Source organism: Sciurus vulgaris (genome assembly GCF_902686455.1).
Source record: "Sciurus vulgaris genome assembly, chromosome: 13".
NCBI lineage: Eukaryota > Metazoa > Chordata > Mammalia > Rodentia > Sciuridae > Sciurus > Sciurus vulgaris.
In genome coordinates this window covers 25,867,108-25,891,084 of record NC_136474.1, presented here as the reverse complement: position 1 = coordinate 25,891,084, position 23,977 = coordinate 25,867,108, and the positions used below count along the sequence as shown (strand labels likewise).

Sequence of the window (23,977 nt, the reverse complement as noted above, 5' to 3'; positions counted from 1 at the left end):
AAAACAAACAAAAACTAGAAAGTAATACTGTTGGTAAAGATGTGCGAAAACAGAATACTTGTGCACTCTTGGTGGGAATGTAAAGTAGTACAGCTGCTGTTGAAAACAGTATGGAGGTTCCTCAAAAAATTAAAGACGGAATTGCCATATGATCCAGCAATTCTCCTTTTGGGTATATACTTCAAACAATCAAAAGCAGGGGTATTTGCTCATCCCAGCATTATTTGCAATAGCTAAAACGTAGAAGCAATTTAAGAGCCTATCAGTGGATAAAGGGATAAACAAAATGTGGTCTATTCATACAATAGGATATTATTTAGGCTTAAAAAGAAAGGAGATTCAGACACATGCTACAATACAGATGACCCTTGAGAACATCATGCTAGGTGAAATAAGCCAGTTAGACAAATACTGTACAATTCCACTCATATGAGGTACCTAGAGTAGTAAGATTCATAAAGATAAAAATTAGAAAGGTAGTTTCCAGGGTGGGGAAGGGAGCAATGAAGAGTTATCGTTTAAAAGGGATAGAATTTTCATTTTGGAAGATGAATTCTGGAGATAAAAGATGGTGGCGATGGCCCCACTGAAGTGTCTACTTTAAAATGTCTAAGATGGTAAATTTTATGTTATGTGAACTTTGCCACAATAAAATAATGGGGAAAAAAGGGGTGGAGCTCTGATATATACTACTGTGCAGATGTACCTTGAAAACGTGGTAAGTGAAATAAACCAGTCACCAAAGATGACGTATGATATGAGTCTACTCATGTAAGGTCCCTAACATAGTCAAACTCACAAAGTAAAATGGCGGACTGGGAGGGGAAATGGGGAGTTAGCATTCCAATGGGGACAGAATTTCTGTTTGAGAAGATGGAAACATTCTTCAGATGGAAGGTGATGTTGTACAACAATACGAATGGACTTAATGCCACTGAAACCCTTCATTTCTTAAAAATGGTAGAAGTGGTAGCTTTTATGTTCTATTTTATCATAACAACAACAAAAAACTAAGTACGTATGGAGAAGGTTTGAACAGCAGGATTAGCTGGTGTGACTGGAGCCTAGATGGTCAGCAGAGCTGTGCTTGCCAAGCTCAGGGTGCAGATCCTTCCAGGCCCTGGGGCCATATTCAGGATCACTGACTTTGTCCTGGAATCATGTGATCCCCCAGCAAATGGATTGGAGGAGTCAGACTGATGGAGCTGTACTGGTCCAGAGGGCTCTGCTGCCATTAAGGAAAGAAATAAGTGTGATACTCCTTGGGGGTGTGGATGCAGAGAGGGAAAGAAACAGATCCAGCTCAAATGTACAAGGAACAGAGACAAAGGTTGACAACGTGGGTCAAAAGCAAGTCCCAGAAAACTTCAAAGAACTGGGAGCGTATCTCAGAGCACGGTTAAACTAGAAAAGACTGGCAAGAAGGTTGTTAGATCACAGTGAAAATAGAAACTATTTTGGAATGCAGGTTAGTGAAAATGCTACATGTCAAAACTGTCATGTACAACTAATTAGAACAAATAAAAAAATTAAAAAATAAAAACTTTAGGGATGCAGCCAAACCATTAGAGGGAACGTTTATAGCCTTGGATGCCTACATCATCAAAGGAAGGCTAGAAATCAACAATCTATACATCTTAAGAAACTCTCTAGAATGAAACCAGGCTAGGGACAGAAAGGAAAAAAATAATAAAAGGAAAAAATCAATGACGCTTATAATAAAGAATAACATCAAAGATAAAAATGAGCTCTCTAAAGAGATAAGGAAAGGGGGAAGAGAAGGAGGAGGCAGAGAGAGAGAGTGAGAGCAAGGAGAAATCACCAATATCAGAAATGAAAAGCAGAACACCACCGTAAATCCGGCCAGCTGTAAAAACAAAGTATATTATGAGTAATTTTATGGCAATCAATTTGAAAATTTAGATGAATTTAGTAGAAGGGTAGCAATTTGCCAGGAAAGCAGAATTTAACAAGACCGTCAAGAAGAAATATGGCATTAAACTGTTGAAAAACCTGGATCCACAGCAAAAATCTCACCCTCAAAAGATGGACAGATGTGTGGTAGATACAGCAAAATGTCAACCAGAGTGTAGGTGGTGGCCAGAGAGGGGTATTTCCTACACTAGAACAACAACAAAATACTGCAACCGAGGTTCACCCATGAACCTGACTAAACGTTGAAGGTAGAAATAACACTGACCTTAACGAACTCCTCCCAAAAACTGAGGGGAAATCCTTCTCCAACTGACACAAAATCCTGACACAAAACTGCACCTCTTGCCAAGACCCCCGAGAGTAACTCTGTGCCCTGTGCCATGTGGCCTGGGTTCCCGTGTGCTATGGGCTGGTGCTGGCTGTCACTCAGGGATGATGTGCGTGCCTCTCCCTTCTGCAGCCTGGGCACGGGCAGCAGGTGGAGGTCAGGCTGCTGGGGGAGGCCGCATTGCTGGTTCCAGGCGATGGGCTCAGGCTGGCCAGGCTGAGGCTGCTGCCGCTGCAATACAGTCCCAGCCCCAGCCCAGCCTGTTCCTTCCATGTGTGGCCACAGGATCACAGTCAAGTCACTTACCCTCCGACCTGTAAAAGGGGAGGCCTAACTCCTGGGCCATGGCGAAGAACCCAGATCTAGAAAGCAAAGTGCTTAACACGATGCCCACCTGGCACACGGCTGCCCCAGCCGTGCCACAGCCCCGCTCCCCGGGAGGGCCCACGCCCGCCCTGCACTCACAGCGCGCGCCTCGCCCAGGGCCTCCATATCATGCAGCTTCTGCGTCTGCTTCAGCTGGTTGAGTGTTGGCTTCAGCTGTGCTGTCCCCACCGTCTTGGTTGTCCACTGGTCCACCAACTTGTGCAGGTCGTCCGTGAAGGTGCCTTTCTTGTTGTTGCTGTTGTTGACCTGCGCCTGGATGTGCAGGGTGGGCTGGGGACCCGGCTCGGGGCCTGGGGCCAGGCTGCTGGTGGAGGACCCTGGGGAGTCACATACAGGCCAGATTGGTGACGCCACACACACGCCCAGCACCACGGGGGGCTGGCTGCAGTCATTCTTACGTGATGGCCGAAGTAACGGCCTCACTTAGTCGGGCAACACCTTGCTTCAAGAGGCGGTCTGGATCAAGAGGCCTTGCTGCCCAGTGTCAGACATGGTGGGGCAGTTCCACAGACTGAGTGACCCAGCCGGGACAGGCGTCCGTCACTAGTCTCATAAGCTAGGCCAGGGGACAGGCCCCCAGAGGGCTGGCAGCCTCCACTCAGAGGTCACCCTGTGACCACCACTCCCATCCCACCAGACTCACGTGTAAGAGTGTGGGAAATTCCTGGCACAGCTGGAAACATGAGCTTTAGTGTCTCAGGAGCTAGGTTCGGATTCTTGGGCTCTCTGACCTCAGCATCCTCAGTGTAATAGGAGGACACAGGGTGGAGGCTGGCAGGCTTGGTAGAATGCTGGGCATCTGCCGCTACTGCCAGCCTTAGGTGACCCCACACAGGTTGCATTTTGTGCATTCCCATGAATTTTAATGGCTTGTCTGTTTGGAATTCAAGAAAAAGAAATGGCATCTTTCCTAGCCAGAGCTTGTGAAGAGGGATTAATACCCAGAGCTCCCTGCCATGGGTTCCACATACTCCGAGCCATGTTCAGGGCAATGCCGTGAGCCAGGGGGATCCAGGAGCTGCTCTGTTAACCAGAGAACTTGGCTGTTTCTTTAGAAGTTTTTTTTTTTTTTTTTTTTTTTTTTTTTTTGCGGTGCTGGGGATCGAACCCAGGACCTTGTGCAAGATTTTTTTTTTTTTTTTAATTACCAACATGGGACTTTTTAAGTTTTTAAACTTTCTCCTCCCTTTTCCCCCTTCACACATAAATTTAGTTGGCAACTTTGAATAAGCCAATTTAAAATTTTTCTGTACTATAAACAACCCCCCCAAACCCCCCCCCAAAAAAAACAATAGCTAACGACCATCTCTTCAAACAAGCTGTTCCGAAACATAGTGTGCTTTAGTGGCTAGCAATGACAAAGCACAGACACAAACAGTTGGAAATTAGTGATGAGATTTTACACACATGAGGCTATTTCTACATGAAAATTTCAGCCAGAAAAGATTAAAGAAAACTTTAAAAAATAAAAATAAAAAAAGGAGAAGGAGAGAGAGAGAGAGAAAAGAGGAATGAGAGAGAAAGAGGTGAGAGTGGCCCAGGTAGACTAATACCCGTCCAATCCTGGTATCTCTCCTGGGGAAGCACTCATCTTTAGCACTTCAAGGAAATACTGATTCCTACGGTTTTGGAAAAGGAGCCAATTAATGATGGGTAATTTGTGGACATTCCGGAGAAGGACAAGCCTGTTAGATGTGAACTGGCGAGACCGCACAAGCTCTAGGAGCCATGGAGACACACAGGGGAGCCAGGGCAGCTAGCCTGCCAGGCAGAAGCAAGGCGCAGCCCGACGGGGCGGGCCCGGAGCAGGCCACGCCCCCGGCCGCGGGGCACCCGGTGCGCGCTAGCCACGAGAAAGCCCATGCGATGAGAGGGAGCGAAGGGGGTAAAAAACCCGGATAATTACTACTGCTGTGTTCTTTGCCTAGGCAGAGACGCTTCAGGGCTGACCCTGTAAGGGAAAAACAAACGACACAAGACCACAGGGTTAGGCAGAACAGCACACACCGATCACGCTACCACACGTAAGCAAGAGTCGTCAGTGTGCAGGGAGGGACAGACACAGGCAGCAGTTCGGAGAGGAGGCCGACCCGGCCGGGGTTATCGGGGTGGCATCCCCAGAGTTAGTGTGCAGGCTCTCACGGGCTTCGCCGAGGAGGCAGAGGTGCCAGAGCAAGCCCCCAAGCTTCAGGGAGAAGTGTTTGTCTCTAGAAGCATATTCCAGAAAAAGAAAAAGAGAAAGAAAAGGAAAAAAAAAAAAAAAAAAAAAAAAAAAAAAGAGAGAGAGAGAGAGAGAGAAAGAGAAAAGAAAAAAAAAAAAAAAACAAAAAACCAAAAACCAAAAAACAAACAAACAAAAAACAAAAAAAACAAAAAAGCACACCGCTTGGCTTTCAGTCACCAGGCTTTTGGGAGCCCCGCTGGTTGAGGCAGAACCGGCTAAAAGTCAGCCATGGGGCCCCGAATGGAACCGGGCACAGCCTGGCTAGCTGGCCAGGAGGTCACTGAAGGTTTTCCAAGTGCAAAAAGATACATTGTTTTGCAGGTTGAAGCCACATCCTGATCCCAGATGGCTGCCTTGGATGAGGTCGGAGGGGCATCAAGTAGGGAAGTAGGAGGGTCTCTACATCAGGGCTGGCCCTGACTTGGGGGGACACTACTGCCTCTTTTCTAAGTCCATTTCCCCAAGTGGCAGGGTGAGGCCTTGTTATCAGACCACCAACAAGTGGATCTGTCCCCACTGCCTGGTGCTGGTCAGGCAGGCGTCACAGCTGAATGTCCGGCAGGGCCTGGAGGGATGGGAGGACTTGGGGCTGGCCCGGGAGCTATGCCAGGAGGTACTGCCATTGTGGCTTATCCTATAGCGTCCCAGGGAACTGGGACTGGCAAGGGTGAGCTCAGACTTCCCCAAGGTCACTCAGCACAGCCATGCTAGCACGGAGGGTCTGCACTGCAGCACACAGCCCCGCTCCCCAGAGCACACCCTCCCCTCCAGGAACACCCTCCCCAGGAAGGCCTGCTGAGCACAGTTTCATGAGACTCAGCATATTCAAGAACCAGAACATTTGGTAACCTCAGACTTTCTTCTCAAAAAGGCTCCCCCTTCTACTCAAAGGGACTGCAGACGAACATTGGCATGGCTCAGCCTGGGCTGTGTTGGGCCTGGAAACCTAGCTCGCACGGACTGGACTTAATTCCTTTAGTTCATTCTGTGGGCTCTCTGTGGGGAAAAGCGTGGTGATGCTTTGCTGGAGTCCCTAATGTCCAATGAGAAGAGAGGTGAGCAGGGGATCCAGACAGATTCCCTCTGGAGGAGCGTCTGTTTTCAGAGACAGAAGGGCTGTTTCCTAAGTGAGGGAGGGAACCTGAGGTCCGTAGCTGCTGGTTGGGCTTGAACCCAAAATTCAGGGGCATCAGCAGAGCACCAATGTCCCCTTGGGGTTTTTCTTTTTCCCCCTTGGGTTTTGTGTGGGGTTGGAGCTCTGTCTAGGCTACAACTGTCCCATCTAGACAGTCCTAAGACAGAGGGTTATGTCACACCTGGACCCCTACCCAGGCGGCAGCAGTTGTATTATAAAAGAAGCTCCTGTCTGGTGACCCTCAGTGTCACGGCTAGCTCTGCACTCAGAGTTAATTTCTGGCTATTGTCATACTGGACAAACACTAGACAGGGCAGTTGCTGGTTGGCCTTTCTGGACTCAGGCACCAGGTGACTACAACACAGATAGCTCCCACCTTCCACAGCCTTCCTGGACGTGAACCACAGGTAACAGGAACATAGATGGCCCCCGTCCTCCATAGCCTTCCTGAATGCTGGCCCTCTGGACAACACTCAATGCCTGCTTCTTGATATCCCTCCTCTCAGGCAGCACTGGGTGAAGATTCTCAGGGAAGCAGCTCTCTCTCAGGTGGCTTGGAATCCACCTCCCCAAAGCATCTTTGCCCTGGGCCCTGCCCTTCATGTGCCCACTAGAGGGCATCTAATGACAAGTCCCCACCAAATCCTCCACCTCTTGTTGTGTCAGGATAGACACCCATGGGCTCCTGTCCCCAAAGTAGCAATGGGAGAGCAGACAAAGCCAGCCGGAGCATGATGGTTTAAACCAGGCCCTGTCTTGGTCTCTGGGGGCACCTGCCTGTCCCTGCAGTGAGGTAAGGCCCAACCCTGCTCTAACCTGCATTGTCCTCTGGTACAAGAAGACGCTGCTCCTGGACAGAGCTTGCTTTCACAGCCCCAGCACCCACCACCGTCCAGACCTTGGCTGGCAGCACAGAGGATGCCTCAGGCACGAAGCATTCAAAGCTGAGGATGTCTGACCGGGACAGATGGCACAAAATGGGTCAGGCCTGGAGTCACTCCTCACATTTGCTTTTTATATCTCAGTGTTCAAATATTGACAAAGTTCACAAGAACTGCGGGAGAGCCTCATCTGTACAGGCTCCATGGGCACAGCCCTCCCGGAATCCTCCTGCTGGCCCTGGCCCTGTACCTCAGCCCCATCACAACCTCCAAAGGTCTGTCTTACTCAGTCCAGTAGCATCAGGCCCCCTGTGCTGGCATCCAAGGTCAGAGCACCCTTGGGGCTATCTCTCCATCAAGAACCCTACTTTCAAGCTGAGAAAATCACCAAAATCTGTTCATGAAGAGTCAAGTCAGAATCAAGGATGTGCCTTGGTCCTGCTCAGGGTGTTTGGGGACATTTTTACTCTACCTGAGCGGCATGACCCCAGGTCCCACAAGCCCTGGAGCATATGTGCCTGCCCCCAGACAGCCACTGCGGGCAAGCCGCACTGATCCATGGCTGCAAAGGCTGGAGCCCCGTAGGCAGAGTGGTCCTCCTCACCTAGTGTCCTCTACTGGGGCCTCACTCAACTCCTGCCCTGCCTACCAGGGAGGGATGAAGACATTCCAGGGTAAGGAGAGTTCGGAGGGGTGGAGGGGTCCCTGAACCCAACATCATGCAGCCAAAGGACGACGAGGGGACAACACAATGTGTGACTCCGTGGTCCCTGCATGCAGACTGAGGCCTCAAAGGTGCCCGTGCCTGCCTGGTCAGGTGGGAGGATGCAGGAGAGGCTGGTCAGTGGGGTGTGACCACGGCTTCTGACCCACAGAACCTTAGTACCTGGACCCCTCTTCCTTGGTTTCACGGCCACCATCCTCTAGGACATAGTTTCCCGAGCTCCTCCAGCTACCAGAGGAAGGGTCCTGGGGGTGAGCAGCTGGGTACGGGGCCAGTGCAGAGGGGCCTCATCCAGGCTGGTGTGGGGAGGTGTCCGACACAGGCTCCACACTCTCCTGGGGCCTGCCTACTCGCTGCAGCCACAAACCCATTCCCTGCTCCTCCTCGGGGGTCAGCGCCCACCTTCGGATCCACCTGCTGCTCTGCCTGGCTTTGCCCTAAAGAGGGCACCCAGCCCACCCTCTGACCTCAACTCACCCTGTCTGGGCAGCTTCTTCTCTGAGCTTCATGGAAGTCAAGCTCATTCTGTATGCTCAAATTTAATGCACATTTTATTTTCCTGGAGACTTTTCTTTTCCAGGAAGTGGGGGTGTCCCACACTAAGGAAGGCAGTGAACAGAAACGTTCTCTGGGCTTTATCAAGCAAGCGCTGGGCTGGGCCAGTTGCTTCCTCCCTGGCCACACCTGGTCCCTGAGCTCTTCCTCTCCTTGTAGCATTATCCCTGACTTCGGCCTCACAGCCCCACAAAGCTGGGCACATTCCAGCATCTTCCTTGCCATCTGCTCATGCTGCCCTTACCTGAAGGGCCTGTCCTTCCTCTAGGCCTCCAGACCCACTCAATCTGACTCCCTCAGGCCTCTCGTGCTCCTGAGACTTGGACTTTCCTTTGAGCCCCTGTATTCAGTGCTCAGTTCCCACAGATCTCAGAGCACTCCCTTCTCTTGGTTACCCCTGTGGTTACTCAGGAGTCAGCAGACAGAGAGCTCAGTGAGAAGCGCCAAGCCTATAACCCAAGGGCCAGCAGCACCAGGACAGGAGGCCTCTCCGAGACATCCTGTAGAGCACTAGGGGGAGGCTGGTGGCCTCCAGTACACCCTGGCAGCCGAGCTGGCTCTCTCCCAGACCAGGGGCTGCACCAGAAGTACCCAGAGCAGATGCCCATCCAGGCTCTGCCTGTCCAGCAACCCGAGAGCACATGGGCTGTGCTTTCCTCCAAAGACTAAAATGGCCAAGTCTGCCTGGAGGGGGCTGGGCTGTGGAACAAATGGTATCACATGTTCTCAAGGCCTGGGCAGGCAGCAGGTGCCACACCAGAAGCTGAGCAGCTACGTGGTCTCAGACCCTCCACGCTCTGGTTATGTGGACCTTTGTCTATGCTGTCTCACTCTTAAAACCCCTTAAAAACACAACCTGAGGTAGGGAAGCAGTTCTGATCCCAGGGGTACAGCCATGCTACACTGCTTCACCCAACACTCTGGGAAAGTCACAAGTGCTCTGCTCTGGTTCCCAAGACAAACGGCAGCTGTTCATGGCATAGGAGACACCCAGAGACCCAGGTGCCTTTAACCCTGGAGACAACCCCAGCCCAAGCTGCATTTGTACTAGGGACAGCGAGAGAGGCACTGGGTGAGCAGGGGCCAGGATGAGGCCGGGAACAGGGAAGGGCTGGCCTGCCAGAAGGATAAGAGAGATGCACAGGGGAGGCCTCCTAGACCAGCTCTGCCTTCAACTCAGCAACTGACCAGAAGCCAGACAGATGTGTCACCAGCTGGGCACCACCATGGCTCAAAGAGGGCAGCCTATCAAACAGACAAAAAGCCACTGGGAAGCCACTGGCATCTCCACTGTGGCCTGATGCCCTCGGCCTGTCCCACCTAGAAAATGATGATCCATACGGGGCTCGGATGGGGTGGCAATGGCAATGGTTACCTACTGCAAACATGGCCTCTGGGTCCCCACAAGCACAATGTATCTTTATTGTACAAGCAAAAAGTCATGTGTCAAACCAGCATCTCCAGTCCAATTGTCAAAAAGTTCCATTTTTTTTTTCTGTGAAAAAGACAAAAACCTAAAAACTGTACAATTTTTGATTCATTGGCCAATCATTGTGAAGGTTAAAAATAAGCCACACTGTCGTGGGTGGCCCAGGCAGGTGGTGCACTCTTGGGCACCAGAGCTGTGTCCTAACGTGTCTGAGGGAAGCTGGGGTTTGGTTTGCTGGAGGTTCAAGAAGCTGCGTCACTGACATATCCCTGAGACCCCAGGGGTGGGGGAGTGGGTGTCACAGGAAAGCACATCCCGCAAAGTGCTCCAGCTAGGTGTAGGAGAACAAGGGGCCAGGCAGGATGCAGGCTCCCAAGGAAGAGCTGCAGGACAGAGATCAGTCTCACATCCAGAGCTGAAGAGAGGGTGAGAAGCATTACCGTGGGTGGTGTCTGGTGTGTGTGGAGTCTCAGGAAGCCCTGGCTGGAGCAGACCCTTTTGTTTATTTTAATTTTTATGTTTTTGTGGTGCTGGGGACTGAACCCAGGGCTTGGCACATGCTGGGCAAGCGCTCTACCACTGAGCTACCCCAGCTTCTGCAGCACGTCCTTAGCATCTCCCCATGCAGGGCAAGGACAGTGGGCAGATGCCCTGCACCGAGGTCACAGCCTCCGGGGACCTTCAGGACTGTATTGGCCCGCTACATGCACGTCTTCAGAGTTCAGACACGTGTGCAACGCACTGTGCATCTAGAGAAGGTTGGGGTTATCTTTGTTGTTGCTGGAACTGGGGGACAGCAGACATGTATACTGGCCACAATTGCAACAGAAAAGAAAACTACGTCCAACATAAGAAAAATAAATGAAATAAATGAGGTGACGGAAGAAATGCAGAATGCCCTGGCACGTGTGGGGCGGAGGGGCCTGTGGCGGGGGCGGGGGTGCCGCTGCACATGCTTCTGGTGCCCAGGCGCAGCCAAGAGCATGCACACGGCCTTCTGGGGCTGGGGCAGGGGCGGACGGTGGTGTTCACCGGGAAGGGCTCGTGGGGTCCACCTTTCGAATTGAGGAGGTGACTGCAAGGGGAGGGGGAGGCGCCCTATGAAATGTATGAGAGGTAATGAAGACAGGGGCGGGGGAGGGACAAACCAAGGGCCAAGAGGTGGGAAAATACAAAAGAACAAATACAGACAGATGGACACAGATACGGGTCCACTGAGGAATCGAGCACGAGGCTTGCTACTAGACTTATAGGCCCCTCTTTCAGACGTTGGGTGGTAAACCGTCCAGCCTGCAAATGAATATAAAGGGAAGAAAACAGAGAGACACTCATCAAGTACAGGTCGCTGCCATTCCTCCTCCACACCAACAGCCACATCAGCCTCGTAACTTAACATCCACGGCTCCACCTACCCAGCCCGAGCACCAAAGCCACTGACCATGGAATGGGAAGGAGGCAACGGTAGGAGCAGAAGAGAGCGGCCCGGAGGAGAGGGCAGGTGGGGGAGGGGCAGGGCACCTGCATCGGTCACCATGATTTCTCTGGACAGAGATGGTGAGGACAGGAGAGCGCCTTATCGAGCAGCTGCTGCATCCATGGCAGCGTTGACGAGACAGCATTTCCTCCTCAGGGCCAAATTCCCAGCTTGAGAGCTGAGCCCTGGTCCCCCAGCCGTCCCGTGGACTTTGGAAGGACCCGGTGTTAGCACCGTTGGGCTCCGCTGTGGGGAGCGGACAGGGGCAGGGCAGCCGGTGCCTAGGAACGGGCGCGGCAGAACACAGCAAGATGCCAAGCCCTGTCCTTTCCCCGGTCATTGGGCTGACCCCTCCCAGTCCTGGCCACTTCCCGGAGGCCCACTCTAGCCATCACCTGCCTCTGAGCAGCTTATAGCAAGACCTGGTGATGGGGGACGATTACATTCTTGGCATCCAAAGACTATCTTCTTTTTTCTTTCTCCCCTTTTTTTAACAAAGCTGCTCAGCAGCCTTGGCTGCGGCTCTGGCCCCCTCTACACATATGGGCGTGCTCCTGGGACACCACTGAGGCCCTAGGTGGCTGGCACATGCTCGGAGACAGGCAAGCTGGAAATCACCTTGGCCACGCGCTCCGCCTCCGTCACTGGCTAAGCCGGAGCAGATGTCTGTGGACAAGGAGGCTCGGACGGAGCAGGGCTGCTGGGTCTGAACTGCCTTCGCGCACGGGGGTGTGCTGGCGTGGGCAGGGTCCTTAGCGGGAGGGCCTCTGCTGGAGTCAGACAAGTGACCTGGGCGGGGGGAGAAGAGGCGACAGGCACCATGAGGCGCCACTGGATAGGGGAGGACGTGGGCTGGGTCTGCTCCCTGCTCTTTGCTGGGTGACCTTGGGGAAGCTCAGAGACTCCTGCAAAAAACGGGCACACGGCTGATCTCCTGGATGGAAGTGTTGGGGTACAAGAAATGTGCTCATCTTCACCAACCCCCAATGCCATGCCGGACCTGTGCTGTGCAAATAATCGACAGGAGACACATCTGGGCTCAAAGCAGCCTGCGTATCTCTCGCTCAAACAAGTCTCCCCTTGGCTTTGGGCTCTGGCACTGAATTTGTGTAACCTGTGCACTTTGTGGATGGCTTGCGGCTGGTTAGGGAGAGAATATGGTTAGCTCGCCATGCCTTCCCACCTGGCATGCTTGGGGATTTGGGCTCATGGGATCTCCACCCCAGAGTGCTGAGCACTTGGCATCCAGAAATGCCATTCAGGATGCCTCAGAGGAACCCCTGACATGCAAGGATACTGCCTGGAGCCAGACCAGCGTAGCTCCAGAGACTGGGTGTCCCCGTGACCAGGCCAGGAGGACATCACCATCCTTCCCCTTTCCCCAAAGGCAGCTGCTTGACACCCAGCAAGCAGGCTGACATCTGCCTCAGATGGGATCAGAGGAAGCGCCCTCCTGTCCTAGGCAGCTTCCTGCAGGCAGGGTCAGGTGGGAAGAGCAACCTTGGGCTTCTGGCCATCTTTCACCCAGGGCTGAGGTCTAGCTCCAAGCAGCCCCTGCCTCCGTCCAGAGGCTAGGGAGGCAGGGGTGGACCCCTGTCCTGCAACACCTGCCTTTCTCCAGTGAAAGGAGCTGAGGAAAGAAGAGCGCCCAGACCTTCTTCCAGGCCTGGGGTGTTGCAGCTGCACCAAGTCTCCCCAGCTCCCTCATCCCCGTCCCAGAGCGGCCCTGCCCCCAGAGGCCGACCTGTGCTGGAGGCCACGACCTTGAGCTGTTGCACTAAGGGGTTCAGCAGCTTGCCAGCCTTCAGCTTGCTCTTGCTGGTTTTCCTCCGGCGGCCGGTGGGGGGCGCGGTGTGGAAGAAGCCCACGTTGGGAGGAAGCGGCTTGCCCAGGCGGCGGTACAAAGCCTCGATCTCCTGCTTCTGCTGGCTCTGCAGCTCCGAGATCTCCTTCAGGTGCCTGGAGGAGGGAGAGAGGAGGCAGGGCAGGTGGGCTTCCCCCTGTAGGAGGAGCCAGTGGTGGGGGTGAGGGGACACAGGAGGCAGTGTGCCTGTGTCTACCTGGGCCACTGAAGAGCCACATGGGGCTTTAAATGGCACTTTGTATCTAAGGCAGGCCGAGACGAGGAGCCTGCAGCACTGATGCAGGGGAGCCAAGGGACTTCAAGTTTTCAAATATCTAGAGTCCTAAACACTGCCTTTGCCTCAATGGCCAGAGTGGCACATATGTATACACTCAGCTGAGGCCGGTGACAAAAGCCCGAAGCATTAGCACAGGTGAAGAGAAAATTAGTGCTTGGAACCAAAAGGCTGCCTTAGTTCATCAGTAGGCTATTGCCCTCCATTCGGCTGCTGAGGGAAGGCATCTCAGAGGAAGGAAGTGCCACAGGAAGGAGTTGGCCAGACACTTATTACTGGCCTGGGGCTCCCCGCTGGACACTGCCCTGATGGACCCGCTGCGGGCAGGGTTATGATCATGGTTAAGATGCAGGTGGCTCGCTGGTCATGGGCTGGGACAGTCTTGAGGACAGCTGAAGGGAAGGAGGCAGAGGCCCCCTTGCTGAGCCTCCCTGAGGACGGACTGGCTGCCTCCCTCACCACCCTCTGGTGCCTTGGGCTGAGCTTTGGGAGGCCAGTCCTCCACGGGGCCCCAGTTGCCCCAACCAGGGGGCCCTAGCCCGTCGCCTCTACCCTTTATGCTGGGAAAACGTGATTTTCATGGTTGGACACGAGGGAAGAAGTTCTGCCATCACCTCCTGCGTCCTCTGCCACGTTTGCTAGAGTCTTTCTTTCTTAAGAAATCCCAACGTACTCCTCAGAAACCCTGAGGCTCGGGCACCTGCGTCCTAACAAGTACCAGGGAGACTTGAGACCACTGGATACCTCCTATGGGATGCAACCAAGTCCCCTTAATCCTAGATTGAGGCTCCAATTCCACCCGCCCACTTCTAAAGCTCACCCCTCTCCACTGGCTCCATCTCCCACTCTCTTTTCCCTGAACCCTTCCTTCAGGGGCTTCTTGGACTCCCCTTCTTGCCCCACCCCATCTCTAGGCCTCACCCCTCATTTCTCCTCCAGGCCAACTGCCTCCAGGACTGCAGCCCCCAGGCCCCGCCCCTCCCGCAGGGTGCAGCCCTCCCCAGAGGCTCTGTTCCCCGCCCCTCGCGTCCACTCTCTGCCGGCTCCACAAGGCTTCGTGGCCTGCGAGGCAGAGAGACGGTGGCCCAGTCGCATCTCAGCTCCCCTGCGCACCCTGACTGCTGGCTCCCGGGGACATTCCCCCCGGGAGGCTGTGCCCAGGAACCCCTGCCCCTCGGCCCCAGTGGTTTGGTGGTCTGCTTGGCTCCTCCACTGTCTTGCCCTGACGAAGGTGCTACTGGGACAGGCAGCTGTTGGGGCTGCTTCTAGAACGTCCCTTGGTCTGGCAACCCATCAGGCCCCACCTCCCAGGCTACTGCTGGCCCCTCCCATATCCCCATGTGGCTCCTGGAGACACTCAGCGGCGAGTCCTCAGTGTCTAGCCCTCTCTGTGCCCTGGGACGTGAGTGCTCAGCTCCTCCCAGGTGCATCTGTGATTTGAGCCCCGACAGCACTCAATCTGCTCTCCAGCCCCTACGCAGCCCCGTTTGCCACACCCCAGGACTCGGCCCTCAGGCTCCCCTCCTGTCCCGGAGGACATCTCAGGGTGGCAGTAACCCTCAACCATGAGAGGACAATGACTATTTTCTAGATGAGAGAGAGAGACAGAGACCAGCAGAGAGACAGAGAGACAGTGAGAGAGAGGGTAAGGAAGGCACGTGTCTCGTGAGAGCTGTCCTTCCTGCTGGTGGCAGAAGCAGCCTGGACCATGGAGGGAGTGGAGGGGAGGCGTGGCCCCACAGAGAAGCCAGAGCCCAGGCAGGCACAGGGTGGAGCCAGCGCAGGGTGGAGGGCACCCCGAATGGGGGACTCTCCTCACACAGCCACAGGGATCTCGGTCACTGCGGGTCCCCCTGAGCAGCAGTCCCAAGTGGATGCTGCTTGTCCAGGACCATGACTCCTCCCGACACGGGTCACGGGCCCCGACTGGACACGGCACGTACTTCTCCCGGAGACTGCGCAGTTCCTTCTTTATGTCGGCGTCCTCGAATTCAGAGTCGTTGTCGCTGCTGATGTAGGAGGACTGGGAGTGGAAGGAGGTGACGCTGATGGTGGGAACCTTCACGCCCGCCCTGCTGGGAGTCTCGGGGCCCAGAGAGCCAGCCCTCGATGACCTGTGGAGGAAGGCAGTGGCCTTCTTCACTAAGTCGCTGGCCACACCGCCGCCACTGGGCAGGGAGGACTGCTTCTGCACCGGAGGCCTCCTCCGCGGGCACTCGTCCCCAGAGTCACTGGATGCAGGCTCGCCCACGCCGACCTCGATGGAGGAGGCCGTCTGCACGCGTCGCACCGCCAACTTCACATCAGGGCTGGAGGGGACCTCATCCAGGTAGACGTCCGGTGGGGCCGAGTACCGCAGGCTGTGGGGAGAGGCCAGGGTCCACTCGTCCTGCGTGCTGACCACCGAGAAGCGGCCCACGGTTTTGGCTGGTGAGCTGCCTTCCTGCCCTGGTCGCTTCCGAGGAGACTCTGAGGCCCGAGCGCTGTGGCTCAGGGGGCGGCTGGGTCGGCCACTGTCCGTGGCTGTCTCCACACAGCTCTTTGTGGGCTCAGCTGAGGCTTCCCTGGGGACACTGCTGTTGGGGTCCGTGGGCTCCATGTAGGCAGGGCTGGCAGAAGCAGGGACCTTGGGGTACGAGTGAAAATGAAGAGATTCCATGAAGATACCAGCTGAGGGCAGAACTCACCACTGGTGGAACATCACGTCCAAAAAAACCACCCTTACCTGGGAGGCACTGGGTGCTGCAGGCGAGTCTGAGGCCACCTGCCCTCCGTCACTGTCGCAGCCCAGTGTGTTGCTGGAAGACGATTCTGCTGCAGAATATTGACAGCATTACTGGGGATGAGGAAGGGGAAGGGACAGGAAAGGTTCACAGCTGCTGGGCCGTGAAGGCAGCTGGAGTTTGGAGTGGCTCGTGGGCGTTTGTTTTGCAGGACTGGGGGTAGAGCCCCGAGCCGCACACACTGAGCCCCAGCCCAGCTAACGTGCTCTGAAGGCTGAAAACACACGGTGGCCAGACCTGAGGAAGGAATGCGCCTCTGCCACAGCACCCTGGCACAGCCAAGCCCTCTGCAGGCCCAATGGCCAGGACCACTCCCCAGATGCTTTAGGAGGGTCTCACCAGGCAGGTCCACAGGTCCACCTACCAACCCTGCTCCTAGGTGTCTAGGGAATGCCTACCACTCCTGCAGCCACCCTGGGGTCCTCCATCATGGGGTGGCGGATGGCAGGATATTTCCAGCCAGCTTTCTTGGCATTGCTGTGAGGAGCCAGTAGGGAAGCCCTGCAAGCTGATGCACGGGCACCTGGCCAGAGCCAAGACCCCACATGGCAAAGAAAACTCACCGGCAGGTGAGGGCTGGACCAGACCGCCATGCTACAAGAAGGACCTAGGAGCCAAGGATGCCTCCCAGGAGGCTGGGGACCCCTTCCCGCCGCCACCCCCACCACGTGCTTTGCATACCCCAGGTGGGGAGGTCAGCTTCTCTGCCTGGTCGTCACGCACCTGTGGGATGGACCCATTCTCCTCCTCGCAGCCCCGTGGGAGGCACCCTCCAACCCATCACTACCACCACGAGTAGTGGTGTGTGCTCCCTCTTATTCCTGGGCAGCTCTGACGCCACCAGATCACTCGTTCCCGCCTTGAATCTGACTCTTGGAGCTTCCCTCATGAGTTCTGCTCTCACGGGTTTTGGGGTGCAAGTTACAGGGCTTGCAGGTGCCTCATCTGCAAAAGTGGTCTTTGGGCTGCCTCTCGCAGTGGGAGGCCAGCGACAGATGGAGAGACAGGGCAGCTGGCGGGTGGCAAGGGGCAAGCCTCTCCCACTCCTGCCCGTCCCTCACCTCCAGACTAAATATCACCAGCTCCCCACCCACACAGCTTCTGATCCCAGCGCCCGCTGCCCACAACCCCTCTCAACACGTGTCCTCTAGAAACGAGTCCAGCCAACACCTGGGTCTGTGGGATGGAGTCAGTATGCTCCCCTCCCTCTGTGGCAGCCTGGAATGTGGGGTGCCACTTGCTGCTGACACACGCTGAAGTGTTTATTTCCAGCCTTCGCTGGATCCTGATTCCTATTCTTCTGATCCCCCAAGAAAACTCCAGGCCAAGAAGGAACCTCACACCTTAGAAGTCAGAGCAGGTCACCGAGGATGGAGGCTCGGGGGTTCAAGTAACAAAAGCATTTCCACGCAGGTGCAAAGCGGCCAGCAACCACAGAGGGAAGCCCTGTTGGGTCTCAGGGACAGCCCCGCCTCACACTGTAGCCAAAATTACCACGAGTGTTTGTGGCTATCTGGTAACCTGCTGGAGAAACTTGGGGCCCAGGGACATCCACTGTGTTTAGACACTTGGTCATCAGGGACACTGGGGGCCAGAGACATGTCCCCTACATACCCCTACATATCAGCACCCACCCTTTAAGCTCTCAGGTTTCCACAGAAGGACTCTCTCTGCTTGGAGAGTGATCATGTAGTTTCTTCTAGAATTCAGGGGGTTTTAACCAAGTCGTGACAGGCTCTGCCATGCCGGGCCCCTTCTTAGATGCTAGGTCCCTCTATCCCTTTGAGCCTAAAGGCGGGGGTGCAGATGCAGGAGGGCCCAGGCCCAGGGAGGCCGTGGCACGTAAGGTCCTGCTCAGGGCCAGGCACGACCTTGAGCCCATTACCTGTCAGTGGCGAGGACGCACCCTGCTCCTGCTCCTGCCCCACGGGGCTCCAGCCTGCAGGGACTGTTTCTGACTTTTCCAACTGGAGGAATAAAGACACACAAAAGGGAAGAGCTTGAGTGGGCTTGTCAAAGCCGGCAATGTAACTGCAGAGCTACTTCCCCTCCTGCCTCTGGACCCGCAGCCTCCATGCAGACAATTGGGCTGTGTTGTGACACACGTGCAAGACTCCAAACAGAGGCCTCTCAGTGCATGGGTGGGTCACCACGAGAGGGGTCAGGTCGGGTGCTGGGTGGGGGCGGCCCTGCATAACTGGGATGCCTGCCCACCCCCAGCCCCGCCCCAGGACGGCTTCCCGGGGTGAGTCCTGGGGCAGCAGGGTGAGCTCTGGGGCCACTTCACTCAGTGCTGGGGGTGGGGCCAGATCCCCCCCAATGCCTCCCCATGAGGCGGATCTCCTAGGGGCTCCGAGGTGATGTCTCTGCCACCCACCTCCATGGGAGTCCCAGCTGAGGCTGAGGAGGTGGGGACATGCTCCTGATACAGCAGGGTCCGCAGTTTCTCATCCAGACTCTTGATGGTGCTATCCACAAAGCCGACCCTGGGGGGTGGCCCTTCGCCATCTGACTCCAAGGCTGAGGGTGGTGGTGGAGGGGCAGTGGGCCCCAGTGGTGGGCTGGGGAGCTGGGGGGCAGCCAGGCTGATGGCTCCTACTGCCGTGGGGAGCTGGGGTGGCAGCTGACCAGGGGCAGGGTGCAGGGCCCCGCTGGGAGGGCTGGGCTCCGGTGCCAGCGCAGGCGGGGGCTCTGCTGGAATGCCGACCTCCCTGGCTGGAGCAGGCTCCCCCAGACCTGGGGAGCCTCGGGAGGCCTCCAGAAGCGGGGCGCAAGGTCCTGGGCCCGTGCCCAGGGGCTGGGCAGCACGCTGGGCATCGTGAGTCTTGGTCAGTGGCTGGGGGGTCTCCTGCTCACTGGCGGGCTCCTGAGGGGTCCCTGGACGCCCTGCCTGAACGGCAGTCCCTGGTGCTGGCTCTGACGCGGTGCTGACGGCTGGTGCTGCTGTGTCTTGAGGTGCAGTCGTGGTCACAGGAGGGGAGGGCGGGGCCAAGGGGGCCGGGGCCCCACCAGCAGGGTCGCTGGGGCCTGCCTGGCTCAGGAGCTGCTGAGCAGCCAGGAAGCTGGGTGTTTCCTTCAAGGTCCGCTGGTCTGTGAAGGGCGCTGGGTCTAGAGAAATGGGACAAATGCCTTCGTATCTGCCTGTCCCGGTCCTCCTCACCCGGTCCCGTCCACAAAGATGCCATCCGCGTATGACCCGGCCATGGCCCCAACGTGCTGGTCCCCGTCTCTCCACACACCAGCGCTCTGCCTACCCAGGCTGTCTCCACACCTCTCCTGCCGCTGGAACCGCCTTCCTTGACCTCTCAGCCGCTGTTCTCACCTCCTGGTCTCTGCTCCTACAGTGTCCCCTTTGGTGGTGGCACCAACACCCCCACCTTCCCGCTGTTCTCTATCTTCCACCTGCCATGCCCTCACCTGTTGAGTGAGCTCCGCAAAACATGCTCTCAAACACCTCACACTGACCCATTCGACAAAAATCTATAAATGAGTTTATTAAATTAAGGTGTTTGGTGAGCCATATATACTCCCACGGCCAGGAGTGAGCAGGATCCTGGGACCTTCCAATCCACCAGCCTCCCGGTTTTTGGCAAGGTCACAGCAGGGATCCAGAGTAGGGATCTGGAAACCAAGCCAGGAAATGGTCCACCAGCCTCTTCCCAGGAGGCTTGGGGGCCTTTTCGTGTGCTCCTGGGGACAATCTCGGAGGAGCACAGAGAGTGGTATTCCCAAACCTATTTGGCCTACAAGCCCATTTTCCTTACTTAGAACAAAACAAAACCAAAAAACCCTTTGTCTTTTAAAACGACAGGAACAAAGTACACCTCACAAAAGTGAAAACCACAAAGAGAAGGTGCAGGTGTGGAGCTTCCCGGGAGCTTGAAGCCCCCTGGCTCAGGGCAGCCCCCACGCCTGCCCCAACAAAGGCACAGCAGCCTGCCGAGCGAACGAGCGCGTGCTTCCCTGGCTCCTCGGAACACATCTGCATATTCTATCTGTGGGATGCCTGTGTCGTCTTGGATGTCTGGCTTCTTTCTCTCACCATTGTTCATGTGAGAGACACCCATGCTGCCCTGTTGAAACACACACACACATACACACACACACACACACACACACACACGCATTTGTGTCAGTGCACACTGGGGGCTGTTGGTGTGGAACCTTGTCAGACACTTAAGCCTGGTGACCAGGTCCTGGGTCCTGCCAGGCCCACATGCCTGGCGCTATGGTCTTGGGACTTTAGGATGCTAAGCGGCTTCCTAAAGTGGAGCCCGTCTCTCTGATGGCCTTTGGGTGCTCCTGGGGCTCCCCAAAGTCAACCCTCCCCAAGTCAGCGTGGGAGAGTGTGCTAAGGTTTCCTTGAGGTTTGTTTCTACCTTCTGATTGTAGTGAGAACACAACACGAAATCTACCCTCTTAACACGTTTAAGCTTGCAGTGCCCTACTGCTAACTGCAGGCACCATACTGCACACCAGATCTCTGGAACTCAAGTTTACAGAACTCAAACCTTCTGCCCACTGAATAGCAGCCCAGTGAATAGCAGCTCTGCTTCCCTTTCCTGCAGCCCCAGAAACCTCCATTCTACTCTTTCCGGGTCTGACTGTTTTAAATACCTCATATAAGTGGAATCATGCAGTTACTTGTCTTTCTATGACTGGCTTTTTCACCTGACATATTGTCTTCCAGGTTGTCTGTGTTGTGGCAGATGGCAGGCAGGATTTCCTTTTTAATGGCTGAATAGTATTCCACGTGCATGTATATCACATTTTCTTTGTCCACTTAAGTGTGGATAGATATCTAATTTGTTTCAATATCTTAGCTGTTATGAATAGTGCTGCAATGAACACAGGAGAGTAGTTATTTATTTCTTACAGGTCTTCCTTTACCCAGATGTGGGACTGCTGAATCCAGTGGTAATTCTATCCTAATTTTTTGAGGAACCTACACAATGCTTTTCATAATGGTTGTACTGATTTACATTCCAACTGTATACAAAGTCCCTATTTCTCCATATCCTTGGTCTTTTTTTTTTTCAAGATAACAGCCATTCTAACAGGTGTGAGGTGGTATCTCACTGTGGTTTTGATTTGTTTGTTCAATAAATAATTAATTGAATACATTTTCATATGTTTACTTGCCATTTAGCTAGCTTCTTGTATGCACCATGTTTTGGAGTGGGGTGGGTCTGGGGATTAAACCCAAGGTATCATGCATGTTAGGCAGGCACTCAGCTATACCACTGAGTTAAGCCCCCAACCTTTTAAAAATTTTTATTTGGAAATAGGGTCTCTCTAAGTTTCCCAGCCTGGCTTTGAACTTGTAATCCTCCTGCCTCAGCCTCCGGCGTAGGCTGAGATATACTCTCTTATGACACACCTGTCCAAGTCTTGGATGTTTTTCTATTGAGTTGTCATTCTTTTTTGATTTATTGAGGTTCTTCACATTTGCTGGCTAAGAATTATTTGTTGTTTATAAATTGCAAATATGCTCTCGCTCTGTGATTTGCCTATTTGCTCTATTAGTGGTGTTTTGATTTTCTTTTTTTTTTATACCAGGGATTGAACTCAAGAATGCTTAACCACTGAGCCACATCCCCATTCCTTTTTATGTTGAGACAGGGTCTCACTAGCTTGCCTGCCTAGTTGCTTGGCTTAGTTGCTAAGGCTGGCTTCGAACGTGCTATCCTCCTACCTCAGCCTCCCATGCTAATGGGATTATAGGCATGCACCACCATGCCTGGCAATTAGTGGGGTTTTCTGAGGAGCATTAATGCTTCATTTTAATGTCATCAAACTTATTTCATTTTGTTTGTTTGTCTGTTTATTTATTTATTTATTTTTTGTGATGTTGGGTATCAAACCCAGGGCCTTGCATATGCTAGGCAAGCGCTCTACTACTGAGTTCCATTGCCAGCACAACGTAGTCAGATTGAACAAATTTTTAGGCAGTCTCTCCTTTAGTGTTTTTTGTTGAACTGTGATGTGTCTGTCCTACACTGGGTCCGATAAGACATTCTCCATCATTACTTCTAGGAGGTCGACTGTTTTGCATCTTACACTGAGGTTCAAAACAAATTACTGAATTTGTATGTGATGTGAGGCTGGAAACAAGGATTGTTTTCCCTGATGCCCATTATCCCAACTCCTTTTATTGAGAGACCATCCTGTCCCCACTGGTGGGCAGGGAGACCTTTCTTATCAATCACATGGTCAAAGATGTGGGCTATATTTGGAATCTCTTCTGCTCCATTGTTCAATTTTCCTATCCTTGTTTCAAGATCAGGTTGTTTTCAAGACTGCAAGTTTATAAAATAGTCATGAAATTCAGCAAAACAGTATTATTTCCCTAGAAACCACCTTGATTTTTTCTAGGGATTTCCATTTCCACAGACACCATAAAATTGGTTTGCTGGTGCCTATTACAAGGGGTTCAAGTAAGGTGCAATTGTGCATACCTATAATCTCAGCTACTTGGAAGGCTGAGGCAGGAGGATCACAAATTTGAGGTCAGCCTGGGAAACTCAGCAAGACCCTGAGTTAAAATTAAAAAAAAAAAAAAGGACTAAGGATGTAGTTCACTAGTAAAGTGATCCTGGGTTCAATCCTCAGTACCACAAAAACAAGATAAAACAAAATAGTTCAAACTTTAATTGGGATCACATGGAATCTATGGATCCATTTGGGGAGAAGTAAAGTGTTTATAACTTGGAATCTTCCAGTAACATGAGTATAGTAGATATCTTTTCATTCTTTTTATCTCTATATTATACAGTTTTGCTATGGAGGCCTTACATATGTGTTAGTTATCTCTGGTGTTTGATATTTTTATGTAACCATAAATAGAACTTTCAAAATTTCTCATTTTATCAACAAATAGCAGGACCTTGTATTTCCTCCTTTGCAATCTGTCACTTTTTAAAGCAGCATTTTAAAAAATGCCATTAAGTAGAGGTTAAAAACACATAATTAAGACTCCCCCAAGATAATAATTTCTACTTCAAAATGGGAAAAGTTTTAACAAATATATTTCCTTGGATAGAACTGCAATTTAGCCCAATAACTCTTAGCTACGACTTCTAAGTCAAAGATGCTTACATTGCTCTGTCCAAAAAAAAAGGTTTTTTTTGTTTTGTTTTGTTTTGTTTTTTGCACCAGTAATTGAACCTAGAGTTACTCAACCACGGAGCCACATCTTCAGTCCTTTTTTATTTTTTCTCTTAAGATAGGCTCTCACTGAGTGGCTTAGGGCCGCAAACATACCAGGCAAGCACTCTCCCACTGAGCAACACTCTCCTGTCCTTTTTAGTTTGAGACAGGGTCTTGCTAAGTTGCTGAGGCTAGCTGCAAACTGCATCAGCCTTCCAGAGAGCTGGGATTTCATGTGTGCGCTACAGTGCCTGGTTGCCCCAGGTTTTCCTTATCAACTTCCTATCCCTCCCTTCCTCTTTCCGACCATACTCATTCCCAGACAACTAGTGGCCTACTTTCAGTTCCTAGAGATCAGTTTGCATTTTCTGGTATTTTACATAAATGCAATCAAACAGTATGTGTTCCTTTTGTCTGTAATCTTTCATTCAGTACAATTGTTTTGAGAATCATGCATGCTGTAAAAAATAGTCTTAGTTGATTTCTTTTTATGGCAGAGTAGTATTATGCGGTGTGGATAAACCCTTGCTAATGGGCACCTGGGCTTTCTAGATTGGGCAGTTAAAGCTGCTGTGACCATTCCTATACAAATCTGTGAATGGACATCTGCTTTAATTTCTCTTGGGTAAGTACACTCCCCTCTCTGAATCTATGGGTTTCACATCCATGTGTTCAACCAGTCACAAGTTGAGAATATTTTTTTTAAATTGCTTCTTTACTGAACATGTACAGACTTTTTTTTTTTTAATCAATAATGTACATATTATTTAAAGTATAGCTGGGCACAGTGGCTACATTTGGGAAGCTGAGGCAGGAGGATCCAAGCTCCAGGCCA

At 53.0% G+C, this 23,977-nt stretch overlaps 1 protein-coding gene across 9 annotated transcripts in view; it reads right to left on the bottom strand.

Moving 5' to 3' along the window:
• The window catches only part of WNK2 (WNK lysine deficient protein kinase 2), a 121,185-nt gene that overhangs the window by 8,992 nt on the left and 88,216 nt on the right, over positions 1 to 23,977 (bottom strand). For 3 of the 9 annotated variants that reach the window (XM_079109053.1, XM_079109054.1, XM_079109051.1), the window contains exons 20-28: positions 18,371 to 19,101; positions 17,879 to 17,960; positions 15,936 to 16,024; positions 15,154 to 15,836; positions 12,817 to 13,031; positions 11,691 to 11,861; positions 10,790 to 10,888; positions 4,557 to 4,601; positions 2,729 to 2,967 (exon numbers count right to left, since the gene is read on the bottom strand). In XM_079109053.1, the coding sequence (XP_078965179.1) occupies positions 2,729 to 2,967; positions 4,557 to 4,601; positions 10,790 to 10,888; positions 11,691 to 11,861; positions 12,817 to 13,031; positions 15,154 to 15,836; positions 15,936 to 16,024; positions 17,879 to 17,960; positions 18,371 to 19,101 (2,354 nt within the window). The remainder of the gene's footprint in view (positions 1 to 2,728; positions 2,968 to 4,556; positions 4,602 to 10,789; positions 10,889 to 11,690; positions 11,862 to 12,816; positions 13,032 to 15,153; positions 15,837 to 15,935; positions 16,025 to 17,878; positions 17,961 to 18,370; positions 19,102 to 23,977) is intronic. The other 6 variants (XM_079109052.1, XM_079109055.1, XM_079109057.1 and 3 more) reach the window with 6 other exon arrangements.